At 52.9% G+C, this 13,911-nt stretch overlaps 1 protein-coding gene across 2 annotated transcripts in view; it reads right to left on the bottom strand.

The window, feature by feature from the left end:
- Positions 1–13,606, bottom strand: part of NKAIN3 (sodium/potassium transporting ATPase interacting 3) — a 159,379-nt gene extending 145,773 nt beyond the window's left edge. For both annotated transcript variants that reach the window (XM_068162469.1, XM_068162470.1), the window contains exon 1: positions 13,474–13,606. In XM_068162469.1, the coding sequence (XP_068018570.1) occupies positions 13,474–13,527 (54 nt within the window). In that variant the 5' untranslated portion in view covers positions 13,528–13,606. The remainder of the gene's footprint in view (positions 1–13,473) is intronic.
- Between the last annotated feature and the right edge of the window lie 305 nt (positions 13,607–13,911).

Below are 13,911 nucleotides of genomic sequence, written 5' to 3'. Positions count from 1 at the left end.
GTGCCATGGGTTAGTTGTTTAGGTGGTGTTGGATTGGTTGATGGGTTGGACGTGATGATCTCAAAGGTCTCTTCCAACCTGGTCTGATCTATTCTATTCTATTCTATTCTATTCTATTCTATTCTATTCTATTCTATTCTATTCTATTCTATTCTATTCTACACTGTGAGGGTCACAGAGCCCTGGAGCAGGCTGCCCAGAGAGGTGGTGGACTCTCCTTCCCTGGAGCCTTTCAAGCCCCATCTGGATGCATTCCTGTGCAGCCTGTGGTGGACTCTGTGCTCCTGCTCTGGCAGGGGGGTTGGACTCAATGACCTCTGGAGCTCCCTTCCAACTCCTCACATCCTGTGAGCTGTGATTGAATGCTCTTCCCAGCCACAAATGCAATTTATCTCCTCAAACCAGCCCTTAGGGCTCATTTGGTCTCTGCTGTTCAGGAGTCACCTTCTGAATAACCATGTGATGCTCTGTCTGAGCAGGACTGTGTGGCAGAGCCTGCCCCCTGCTTTGTTTGCTGGGTGTCTCACAGTCCCAGGGACCCACACAAATCTGTGCATTGTTAAATGATTCTCTTCCAGCAAAAGTATTGATTAATCCCTTTAAAAATAATGATTAACCCCTTAAAAAATATATATCTCATAATCTGATTGGAATGTTCTCTCCCTTAGAACTGCAGGACTGCAACTGAGGCAGAATGCAAAAGGAGTGCAATCAATACAGACAGACAGACACTGAGCTCCAGGCAACAGCAGCAGCCTGCAACCTTCCATCTATTATTCCAAAGCTGGATGCTCCTCTCTTTTTCTTATGGATCACTCCCTGAAGCTTGCTGTCCCTCAACTACAAGCTGCAGAGTCTCCTCCCAAGCAGCCTGAAAGCTGGATGTGCATTTCTCTACCAGGCAAGGGGATGAGGAATGAGGAGGAAAGGGAGGGAAAATAATGAATCAGTTGAATATTATCACTTGATAATTCTCTCCAGGAAGCCTGAGCTAAGGAAGAATGAGGAAGGCATCAGAAGTGTTCCTGTTCCATCACTCTCTGCAGGTCATCCCTTCAAAATACTGCTTGGGAAAACAAGGATTCAACAAATGCTTTGTGTTCACTTTGGGGTTTAGACACTCTCAGCATTTAAAGCAGCAGCACAGGAACCCTGAAAGGGACTGGATGGGTCGCTGGATCCAGCCCTCTGGTAACAGCAAAGAGCCCAAAGCCAACATTATCAGGGGATGAGAGAGATGAGGAGAGGCTGAGAGCCCTGGGGCTGTTGAGCCTGGAGAAGAGCAGCCCCAGAGGGGATCTGAGCAATGCTCAGCAAGAGATAAAGGATGGGGGAGCAAGAGGCTGGGGCCAGACTCTGCTCAGTGGTGCCCAGGGACAGGACAAGGGGCACTGGGCACAAACTGGAACCCAGGAGCTTCCACCTGGACAGGAGGAGAAACTTCTTTGATGTGAGGGTGCTGGAGGCCTGGAGCAGGCTGCCCAGAGAGGCTGTGGAGTCTCCTTCTCTGGAGAGCTTCCAACCCCCCCTGGCCACTGTGCTCCTGGGCAAGCTGCTGTGGGTGCCCTGCTTTAGCAGGGGGTTTGGACTGGGTGCTCTCCAGAGCTCCTTTCCAACTCCTACTGTGCTGGGATGCTGGGATTCATTTGTATGTAGCCATATTTTTGATGCATTTTCAGGATGCCACAGGCTACAGCTTCATCATAAAAGTGATTAGTATTTGTTGGGGAAATGTATTCAAATGCCTTCCCCCCCCCCAGCCCCCTCCCCAGCTGTTGATTTACCATTTCCTTTGGAAGCCACTGCAGCCCTTTGATGACTAATTCTGTGACAATTAAAATGAAATGTGCAAAAGTGCTGAATTACCTCTGCCTCAGCACAATAAAACTGGACACACTTGCTAATGGGAGTAGATCTTTTGCCTCCTAATTTGCTCAGGTTATCACCAGAGCCTTGAAATACAGCCTGTTTGTGCAGGTCTCATTGCCAGCCAGCTCAGCCCCCACCTCCTGGGGCTTTTTTGTCTTTGTAATGTATTCTGTACCCAAAAAAATACCCATAAATTAAAGAAGAAAGTATCTGGAAGGAATACATTCCAGGGGCTCACTCTCCATGAAAACACCCAGGTGAGCCTCTTGCTGCAGGGATTGTCTGGTGTTTAATGCTGCCAAACTGGGGCTCTCTCTCAGGCTCCATAGTTCAACAGAAGCTCAGCTGGAAGAGGGCAGATTTAGACTGGAGATTAGGAAGAGATTCTCTACAGTGAGGGTGGGGAGACACTGGAACAGGTTGCCCAGGGAGGCTGTGGATGTCCCCTCCCTGGAGGGGGAAGGGAAGGGAAGGGAAGAGAAGAGGAAGAGAAGAGGAAGAGAAGGGGAAGAGGAAGAGAAGAGAAGAGGAAGAGGAGAGGAGAGAAGAGGAAGAGAAGAGGAAGAGAAGGGAAGAGGAAGAGAAGAGGAAGAGAAGAGAATTGGAATAGGCTAGAATTTACCAAGTTGGAAAAGACCTTTGAGATCATCAAGTCCAACCTATCACCCAACACCATCTGATCAACTAAACCATGGCACCAAGTGCCTCATCCAGGCTCCTTTTAAACACCTCCAGTGCTGGTGACTCCACCACCTCCCTGGGCAGCACATTCCAACGGGGGGTTCAAGGCCAGGCTGGATGAGACCTTGAGCAACTTGGGCTGGTGGGAAGTGCCTCTCCTCTGGGTGCTTTTCAGCACCTCAATGACCTTCTTGTAGTGTGGGACCCCAAATCTTCTTCTCCTTTGCCTGCTCTGGTTGTGCTCTTGCTTTTGGGTCATCAACAGCTTCTCCAGGTTCCCTCCTTCCTTTCTCACTTCTGCATTTTTGAAGTTTACCTTGCACAATTAAAAGCACATCCCCATGCACTTCAGCTCCCAGCAAAGCTGGTCATTAAAGAAGCACCATGTCCCTGTCACCTCTAATCCTCTCAGGGCTCTTCAAAAAGGTGGCAATTCATCTAACTGCAGGTCAGTTCTCCAAAGGTTACAGGCACCTTGCAGGAAAGTCAGTAATGACTCCCTCAGAGCAGCACAATGATCAATAAACCCTGGTCTGCATCAGTGGAAATCATCAGATAAACTGCAGGAATTAAGCCACATTGAGGCAGCTCAGTCACAGATCATAGAGAGATCAGAGTATTGTCAGGGCTGGAAGAGACCTCAAGGCTCAGCCAGTCCCAACCCCTCCACCATGGGCAGGGACACCTCACACCGCAGCAGGTTGCTCACAGCCACCTCCAGCCTGGCTGCAAACACCTCCAGGGCTGAGGCTTCCACCACCTCCCTGGGCAACCTGTGCCAGGCTCTCACCACCCTCCGGGGGAACAACTTCTTCCTCACATCCAGTCTGAATCTCCCCACGTCTAGTTCTGTTCCATTTGTTCCATCTGTTCCATCATGTAGCTCTGACACCTGGAACAACCTCTGTGAGTGGTTCCCAGTCATCCAAGAGCCCAAAATGCATCCACAAGAGATGCTCAATCCCACATTCAGGCAAGGTGCTCAGGGATATGGTGCAGCAGTGGCCCTGCTAGAGCTGGGTAATTGTTGGACTTGCTGATCCTGAAGCTCCTTTCCAACCCTAGTGACTCTGTGATGATCCTGAACAATGCCTGGATGTCACAACTGGGCTCTCCACGTGCAGAATTACCTCCATCCACTGGAAGGAGAGCTGGCTCATGAGTAATGTCCTCAGCTCTGCTGCAAACAGCAGGCATCTTCCACACTGCTCCCATTAAACTCCCAGTGAGTAAGGCAAATGATACAACTTCTGCTTTAAGTCCACATTCCCCCCCACCACCACCACCACTCCAACCCCCCCACTGCAACAGAAGAAAGATCAAACCCTTGCCATTAATCACATCTTGGCTCTTAAGCAGCACCACACCATTACTTCAAGCTAGGTTTTCAGTAGGTAATAAAGTACTAACAGGATAATGGCAGTGGAATAGCAAATGGAATCTGTTCTTGCTCACATTTGTTCCACTTCTCTGCACTGATAGTAAAACTGCATAAAACAGGACACTGCAGACATCCATATGCAGCGTGTTCACACCAAGAGGGGGAAAAACCAGCCTAGCAGATACCATTTTCTCTCATGCATCATCAACTGCTTTCTGCCTAAGTCATACAAAGCTGATAGGAAGCAATAAAAAGCTGTAATTGGAGGAGCACAGAAGACTCAGGGCATGTAAACATCCACCAGCCTCAGAAGAGCCAACAGCTCTCACTCAAAGCCATCTGATTGGGGCATCTTCTTGACTAGGAACCAGTACTTCTGTGGTTTCAGGCAATGCCTGGAGGGATGCTCACCCCAAAGCACTTCCAACTCCAGCAGGCTGTGAGTCCAGCAGTCCTGACAGCTGCTGCAGAGCCTGAAGCTTGGCCAGCCAGCCTACAGGCCATAAATACACTGAATTCCCAAGCTTCCCAGTTGACCAATGTGCAGGATCCAACCACAAAGGTTGGAAAAGGACTTCAGGATCAGACTCCAGTCAGCAGCCCAACACTGCCAAGTCACAGAGACGGTGCAGAGAGGTGTTCCATGATGTACAAAGGACTGAAATGCTCTATTTGTAGCCTGTTCTCTGGTGCTTTTCCATCCAGCAGCTCCACAACGACTCTCCAGCACCATTCTAACTGAGCCAAGTGTTTATGGTGGGAGTAACAGAGCTCCACCATGCCTGGAGGTGTTCCTTTGGGATATGGTTGACTGGCCATGCTGGTGTCAGGGCAACAGCTGGACTCAGTCCTTGAGGTCCTTTCCAACTAAACCAATCCTGTGGTTATGTGGTTGACAACAGCAGGGCTATAAGCAGCTGCCCTACCTGACTCCAAACTGCTACTGGCCTGCAGCCCATGGGTGGCTCAGGATTGTCCCAGCAAGAGCAGAAGGTTTGGTCAGGGTGGATTTTAAGGGGAGAAGGGAGAAGCCATTGCCAGCACATCTTACACCAGCACCATACCATCCCTGGAGGTGTTTGCAGCCAGGCTGGAAGTGGCTGTGAGCAACCTGCTGTGGTGTGAGGTGTCCCTGCCCATGGCAGGGGGTTGGGACTGGATGATCCTCAAGGTCCCTTCCAACCCTGGCAGTCGTATGAGTCTGTGAGGACAGACTGAAGGAGTTGGGGCTGTTCAGTCTGCAGAAGAGAAGGCTCCCAGGTGACCTCATTGTGACCTTCCAGGATCTGAAGGGGGCTACAGGAAGGCTGGGGAGGGACTGCTCCGGATCTCAGGCAGTGATAGGACTAGGGGGAATGGAATGAAGCTGGAGGTGGGGAGATTCAGGCTGGAGGTGAGGAGGAAGTTCTTCCCCATGCGAGTGGTGAAGCCCTGGAATGGGTTGTGCAGGGAGGTGGTCGGGGCCCTGTCCCTGGAGGTGTTTAAGGCCAGGCTGGATGAGGCTCTGGCCAGGCTGATCTAGTGTGGGGTGTCCCTGCCCATGGCAGGGGGGTTGGAGCTGGATGATCCTTGTGGTCCCTTCCAACCCTGATACTATGATACTATGGTCACTACTGGTCCTGTCCCAAGAAGGACAACAGCTTCAGAGATACCTTCTCCATCTGTCAGCATGGACAGCACCTGGAGCCAGCTGACCCCTGAGAAGATGTTCCTGCCACGTTTAGAGCACACTTTCTGAGCAAGAGCTCGGCCAGGTTTGCTGTTTTGGGGGAGAGCAAACAGCCAAGTCGAAGGTTCATGGGAGGAGGAGAAGCTGGGTTGGGCACGCAGCTGGCAGGAGTTGTTTCACAGGGATGGATGAAAGCAAACTAAATCAGACTCCCAGCCAACAGCTCCCCCCAGCACTGCCTGAAGCACAGCCCCTTGCTGCTGCTGCTGCTGCTGCTGCAACCTGAGAGCCTGACCTTCCACCTGCCGATTAACAGCAGGCAGGAGGAAATGAGCCACAGACAGGAGAGGAGAGGAGAGGCTGCAACACCTCTGAAAAATCAAAAGCTTGCAAGTCCTAAAGCAAACATCAAGGAATAAGAGGTGGAGGACAAACTGTTCATGAGCTCAAACACCCCCCCAAAGAAAAGGTCCTTTATTTTTTCCCTTCATATATACACTTATAAATTAATCCCTTTGCAGCAAGGAGAGGAAGCCTCCAGCAGCATTTATCACACCACACAGAGTCCCAGCACTTACTTAGCTTTTATTTGCATCTATAAATCCCCACTTGCAGTTGCCAGCTTCTTTGGTGCCTCCTGTGATTTTTTTCCCTCCCCCCTGCAGACACCAGACAATTCCAGACAGTTTGTGAGGAGGTTGGCACACGAAGGACAAAGTGGTTTTTACAGGGTGTCACATCCACAGGGTGCTCACCAATCCCTTCCTGGGGAGATGCAGATTGGTGCCACAAGAAAAGCTGAAGGTCCAAAAGGCATCAGGAAGTCATGAGGAGTGGACTTGGTTCATTGTGTTGAGTTCATGGAGCATCTCTGTGAGCCCTGGGGGTGTTGAGCCCGGAGAAGGGCAGCCCCAGAGGGGATCTGAGCAATGCTCAGCAAGAGCTAAAGGCTGGGGAGGCAAGAGGATGAGGCCAGGCTCTTCAAGTGGTGCTCAGAGACAGGATGAGGAGCAGCCAAAAGTAAAGGTTAAGTCTTGAGTGGTTTGGGGCTGGGGGTCTGGAGCCTGATAAACCAGGTGGAGGTCACAACTGGGAATTCCTTAGCATCACAGCATGGCTCAGGCTGGAAGGGACCTCAGCTGCAAACTGGCTTGCCCCTGGCCACCTCGAAGCAAAACAAACACACAACTGTCTCCAACCTGTGTAAGCAAACACAGTCCTAGCTCCCTTCTCCTCAGCATCAGGTGCTAGGATGGGAGCAAATGGCCTGAAATTGAGCCAGGGGAGGGCTAGGGTGGGGATGAGGAAAAATAGTGAAGGAGTGGTCAGGGACTGGCACAGGCTGCCCAGGGAGGTGGTGGAGTCACCATAGAATCATAGAATCAATAAGGTTGGAAGAGACCTCAAAGATCATCAAGTCCAACCTGGCACCCAACACCTCAGGACTACTCAACCATGGCACCAAGTGCCACATCCAATCCCTTTATGAACACCTCCAGGGATGGGGACTCCACCACCTCCCTGGGCAGCACATCCCAATGGCCAACAGCTCTCTCTGGGAAGAACTTTCTCCTCACCTCCAGCCTAAACCTCCCCTGGCACAGCTTGAGACTGTGTCCTCTTGTTTTGGTGCTGGGTGCCTGGGAGAAGAGACTAACCCCTGCCTGGCATCCCAGGAGGTGTTCCAGAAATGAGTGGCCATGGCACTTGGGGAGATGGTCTAATGGCCTTGGTGGTGCTGGGCTGATGGTTGGACTTGATCTCCAGAGGTCTTTTCCAAGCAAACCAATTCTGTGGTTCTCTGACTTCAGAGCTGCTTGAATTCTGGACGTGCCAGAGAACACCTGGGGGTGACGACAGGAGCAAGCTTCTCCCCTTGCATGCAGCCAGTATGTGTGATGCAGACCCTGCTAGCTGCATGCAGGGATGAATTCAAGCAGGGAAAAATGAAAGGATTTAGTAGAGAACCCCCAAACAACTGCATGACACTTAAAGGCATCATTAGGCCATAGAATGCCCTCAAAACCTGAGGTAGTTTCTGGCTTCTCCAGAGATCAGCATCTATTAGCTTCTGACATTCGGGGTGGGGGAGGGAATAAAAGCCTTTGTTCCCAACTAATAAGAGGAGAGCAGAACAGACCTTGAAAGCATCTTAAAGGGATGGCAGGATTTCACAGGAAAATGGACACAAAGATACTTTTAGTCCAGCCAAAGCTGTGAGGAGATTAATAATAGATGGGCAGCGCTGCTGGGTGTGAAGCAGGGATCCGTGGAGTGTCAGGGAGCTAAGTCTTGTGCTGCTGAATGAGTCACTGTGTGTGAGGCAAACCTTCCCCTGAGGGTCTCCAGTGGGGATATTCTCAACCACAACAGTTTTCAGATGACAAGAGAGGACTCACTTTCTTCCTGCAGGCTTCCTAATTGTTGGATGACTTCATCTAATGGCACCTTCCAAGAGTGCCTGCAACTCCTGAGCCCAGCCAGGGGCACAGCTGCCTCAGGCACGGCTCAGTCCCTGGGTGGAGTGCCACAGGATCACAGAGTTGCAGGGGTTGGAAGGGACCTCTGGGGTTCATCCAGTCCAACCCCCCTGCCGGAGCAGCTTCAACACAAGCATCCCTACCTGCCGCTGTTCTCAGTGGGAGATGAGGTTCCCCACTCCCCTGGAGGTACTCAGCACTTGGCACAGTCAGACTGGCATGCCTCTGGCAGTTGATGTTCTCTAAAGTCACACAGGCTAGCCCTGCAACACCAGCAGAAGTTACTGCTTTGCCTTTAGAGGGTGTGAATGGGCTGCCTTGGATATTACTCTGCCTCCCTAGCTGGGATCCACTGTCAGCTGTGCTTCTGTCACTCACAGGAAGAAGCAGGCAGAAATGAATCACAGAATTGTTCTGGCTGGAAAAGACCTTCAAGATCACCCAGTCCCACCAGCAACCCAACACCACCATGGCCATCAAACCATGGCCCCCAGTGCCATGGCCACAGCTTTCTTGAACCCCTCCAGGGATGGGGACTCCACCACCTCCCTGGGCAGCCTGCTCCAATCCCTGACCACTCTTGCAGCAAAGACGTTTTTTCCCTAAAATCCAATCTAAATCTAAGCTTTGCCTCCTCCCAAGAGATCAGGAGTTCTTCTTCCTGTGGCAGTGACTGTTCTGTCACTTCTTAGCCAACTCCAGCTGCCATGAATGGAGCAAATGGGTTGACAAAGCAACAGCACAATGAACTCAAACAGTGCCTCTCTCAGCAGAGAGAAAACAGAACTCTTCCCTGACTCAAAATCATCCCTCCCCTGGGTGAAGATGGTCACTTGGGCTACACTTGGTCATCTTCCCATTCTCCACAACACCCAGAACTGACCAGCCTTTGCTTTCTCCAAGGGCCTGTGTCCAGGGGTGAGAACAGGAGGGGACATCCCCAGCTGAGCCTGCAGACAGTGCAGGTGCAGGTATTCATCAAGCATAGAATGGTGGAGGCTGGAAGGGACCTCCAAAGACCATCCAGTCCAATGGCCCTGCCAAAGCAGGATCCCCTGGGGCAGGGCACACAGGAAGGCATCCAGATGGGGCTTGAAAGTCTCCAGAGAAGGAGACTCCACAACCTCTCTGGGCAGCCTGCTCCAGGGCTCCAGCACCCTCAGAGTAAAGAAGCTTCCCCTCGTGTTGAGGACAGTATTTGCAAGTCTCATCCTACAGGAGAGCTAATCCTGTCAGGATCAACTCAAATCTGCCAACAGCTGGAAATAATCCTTCCAAAAGAGAAGCCAGAGTTACCACATCCCTCCTCAAACAGAGGGAGCTTTCTGCCTTCATTCATAAGGAATTTTAGCAGCTCTGAACCACTTTGCAAAGGCTACAGAATGAAGCAGAGATGTGTCCTCCACAACTCTGAGCCCACCTGAAAGCAGAGAACTTGACTATGAAATGGGAATGTGAGCTCACAGTGGTCAGCACAAGCCAGGAGCTATGGTGACTGTATCTAGGCATCACAAAGAAGCATCAAGTAGGGAACCAGCCTGAATTAACTGGAAGTTCCTCAGCTCTCCTATAGCCCCCTCCAGGTACTGGAAGGCTGCTCTAAGGTCTCCACTGGAAGCTCCCCAGCTCTCCTATAGCCCCCTCCAGGTACTGGAAGGCTGCTCCAAGGTCTCCACTGGAAGCTCCCCAGCTCTCCTGCAGCCTCCTTCAGCTACTGGAAGGCTGCTCTAAGGTCTCCAACTGGAAGCTCCCCAGCTCTCCTGCAGCCCCCTTCAGCTACTGGAAGGCTGCTCTAAGGTCTCCAACTGGAAGCTCCCTAGCTCTCCTCAGCCCCCTTCAGGTACTGGAAGGCTGCTCCAAGGTCTCCACTGGAAGCTCCCCAGCTCTCCTGCAGCCTCCTTCAGGTACTGGAAGGCTGCTCCAAGGTCTCCCTGAAGCCTTCTCTTCTCCAGGCTGAGCAGCCCCAGCTGTCCCAGAAGAGAATCCTGTTTCCAAAACTCATTTAGCCATCCTGTGAGCTCCTTTCAATACATCTAAAAATCTGCATTTAATTGGTTTTTTTTGGGGTTCTTTTTCCCTTTCTTTTGTAGGGATGCACAAACCTGGGAGGGACTTTTGTGCCTACTCATATCCAGCATGACTTCAGGCTGCTGCTTTCCACAAAGGATCACCTGGCCAAGTAGAAGACTTCTTGTTTTTCCTGTCCTTTTGCTGCTGTTCTGCCATCCTCTAGGTGGAAAGGCTTCACTGCTGCTTTAGCTTGAACTTATCACCATCCAGAGCCTATATGTAAAACAGTGACTTTCAGCAGCTCTGCTGAGAGCTGGAGGGCACTCAGCAGCTCGTAAGAACAAGTCCCACCTCACCACAGCATCATAAAATCCATCCAAGCTGAGCTGAGATGCAAGCCATGGCAGCAGCTGAAGACAGACAAGATAAGGAAGTGGAGTACAAAGTAGAAAGACCACCATAAAATCTTTTACTGCCTCTTTATTACCAGGGTCTTAGGCACTCTGTATGTCCCCGGGATCAGAGAGCAGTGATTAAATCCAGCTTACCACTGGCTCTTACAGACCTACCAAAGGCACAGCTCCCCAGCTGGATTAGGAAGAGTTCAGTGGTCACACGTGGGACAGAAAAGCCCCTGGCAGGCTGAGGCCTGTCACAGTGCTGCTGGCACTGCTGTCAAGGAACTGCTGGTCTCGCTAAGTGGAGCAGTGGATGATCCCACACCTGCTGGCATGCCTTTTAGGAAGGTATCTATTAAACTGCCTGTGAGAGAGGAGGGGAAAACTGCTTCGTTCCATCACTTAGGCTGGAAGAGACCTTTCAGATCATAGACCATCATCAACCGTTAACCCAGCTGGTGACTGAGGAACTGTTACCTATCAGCTCTGGCACACAAGCACCCAGAGCCAAAATCATCACTGAGGGTTTCCAGCTTTACAGAGCAGATTTAAAGGAGGTGAAAATCTTTGCATGGAAGAGATGACCTCTCCACATCACTGCTGAAATGCCACCACCTGCAGTAACAAATGATGGAACCCCTCTGCTGCGAGGACAGGATGAGGGAGCTGGGGTTGTTCATCCTGGAGAAGAGAAGGCTCCAGAGAGACCTTAGAGAAGCCTTCCAGTACCTGAAGGAGCCTACAGAAAGCTGGGGAGGGACTTTTTAGAAGGGCTTGGAGTGACAGGACAAGGAGCAATGGCTTTGAGCTGGAACAGGGCAGATTTAGACTGGAGATTAGGAAGAAATTCTTTCCAGTGAAGGTGGGGAGACACTGGCACAGGTTGCCCAGGGAGGTCCTGGATGCCTTCTCCCTGGCAGTGTTCAAGGCCAGGCTGGATGAGGCCTTGAGCAAGCTGGGCTGGCGGGAGGTGTCTCTGCCCATGGCAGGAGGGTTGGAGCTGGATGATGTTGAAGGTCCCTTTCTCTCTTCCAACAAAACCCTTTCTGTGATTCTATGAAACTGAACTGGAAGCTTTTTTCCCCCCAGCCATTGATCAAGGCATGAGAGATGTGGGTCTGGCAATGGAGCATTGTTATAAACCAGGTAATTACAGCAGGGGTGGGGGGGAACCAAACAAAAGTGATTTAAAGGCATTTTTGCAAGTCTTTCTCTCATCTGAGAGGTCTTTGATAAAACACAAATCTCTCCCTGCAAGTCTTTCTATGCATTTGGCTGTAGATTATGGTGGCTAGTCCCACTTGGCTTCAGTTTTTATAGCCTCCAAGTAATTCCAGAGAATAGCAAACACAGTTATTATAACCTTCACGACTGGCAGAGAGATAGGGCTGAAGGAAAAAGGGCTGGTTTTCCCTCCCACATGCACTGAAGTAAATCAGGAGTGATTCTGCTGCAGCCAGTAGGACAGTGCCTGCAAAACTGATGCAAAAGAATCACTGAGTTACAGAATGCTAGGGGTTGGAAGTGACCTCAAGAGAGCGTCCAGTCCAACCCCCCTGCCAGAGCAGGATCACCCAGGGCAGGTCACACAGGAACTCAGCCAGCTGGGTCTTGAGTATCTCCAGAGAGGGAGACTCCACAGCCCCCCTGGGCAGCCTGCTCCAGGGCTCTGGCACCCTCACAGTGAAATCTTCCTCCTGTTTCCATGGAACTTCCTATGCCTCAGCTTGCCCCCACTGCCCCTTGTCCTGTCATTGGGCACTACCCAGCAGAGCCTGGCTCCAAGATAGAAACAAAAAGGCCAGAAGTGTACAACCAAAGCTCTGCTCACAGTGGAAGTACAAATCACACATCTTCCCTGCCTTCTGGCAAGGTTGTGCCATTGAGGCATTTCTACCTCCCACCAAAGGAGGTCTGACTAAGGTCCAGGCTGGCCCTGGGAACAATGGAGCTGCACACCAGTTTGCACAGGCTGTGAATGGGGCACAAAGCTCGGGGATGCTCCAGTGAAGCGTCCCTGTTGTGTTTTAAGTGCACTGCCCCTGAAACTGAGCCTTCTCAAAGTGCTCCAACAGAAAAGTAGAGAGAGATGGGAGAAGGATTAAAGGAAAAACCCAAGGCAGGAGTTGAATGCATCCCAGTTTTCCTCCTTGCAGACACACACACAAGGCAGAGCACTCATCTTCGGAGAGATCATGTGGCAAAATGATGACTCTGAGTCACTAGGGAAGAGAAAAATCTTTTAGAACACCCTTGGGACCAGGGACTGCTGCTAAGGGAAGAACACCATCCTAACAGCCGGCTAACGAGCCCGAGGAAGGATCGCTGCTGTCCTCGGGCAGGGGTTTTGTCTCAACAACTCCTCTCTTCCCAACAAGCACGTCAAGTTCAGCAAACAAAGAGGAGAAGGTGCAGCGTTCCGCTGTCTCCGCTGAGGAATTACCGGCTCGGAGGGAAGGGATCCCGAGAAAAGTCACCGGAGCCGCCGCTTTTCCAAAGGTTAAGATGAAACAGAGCAGGGAGAGAGGCGTTTGTTCCCCGCACCCCTCCCCGCGGCGCTGACACGGGCGGTGGGCGGTCGGCAGCGCCCAGCAGTGCCCGGCCCGGGGACCCCGCGGCTCCGTCCTCCTCTTTCTTCTCTCCATCCTCTACTTTGGACAGAGTGGTGAAGCCCTTTGCCCGGCCCCGGCGCTCGGCTGTCCCTGGGGCTGGCGGCGCTCCCTGGGGCAGCCCCGGCTCCCTGCCGCCTGCCCCCTTCCCCACCACGGAGCCCCCACGCCGCGTCCGGACAAACTTAGGAGCCGGGGATGGGCGGGCGAGGAGCGGGCAGAGCCGGGCCGGCCGCTCGCACTCGCAAGACGGCGCGGACAGCTCCCGGGGCCGCGGCGATGGGGAGCGGGGGTGTGGGGCACGCCCGCCCGCCCCTGCCCGCCCCTTCCCCCGCGGAGCCGCGGCGTGGCCCGGGGCGGCCGAGCGGGCACTCACCAGCTGCAGCGAGCAGAGGAAGATCAGCGTGCAGCGACCCGAGCAGCAGCCCATGGTGGCGGGGAGCCGCCGCTTCTTGCTCCGCTTCTCCCCCTCCCGCGCTGCCGCCGCCCCCCGGAGGCGAAGCGGGGGGCTCACCGCATCCGGACGGAGCGGCCGGGCGCGGCGGGGCCGGGTGTGTGCCTGCGCCCCGCCTCGCTGCTCCCCCTCCTTTGTTCAGGGGTTTCTGCTCGGCGGAGGGCAGCGCAGCCCCGCCGAGAGCAGCTGGAGGCGGCGGCGGCAGCAGCCGGGGCTCAGCCCAGCGCCGAGCGGGTCTGGCTGCGGGGAAGGGGCAGGGGCCGGCGATGGGCGTGTGCCGAGCGGGGGTGGGCAGAGGGAACGTGTGCGGGGAGAGGCGGGGGGCTGCCGCGGGTGGGCGGGCTGCGGGGAGCTGTGGAG

The sequence above is a fragment of the Melanerpes formicivorus genome, unplaced genomic scaffold (genome assembly GCF_026170545.1).
Source record: "Melanerpes formicivorus ecotype bairdi unplaced genomic scaffold, bMelFor1.0.p_v2 SCAF_65, whole genome shotgun sequence".
NCBI classification, from domain to species: Eukaryota; Metazoa; Chordata; class Aves; order Piciformes; family Picidae; genus Melanerpes; species Melanerpes formicivorus.
The sequence above is the reverse complement of the archived record's forward strand: the minus strand, read 5'-3'. Positions and strand labels throughout refer to the sequence as shown.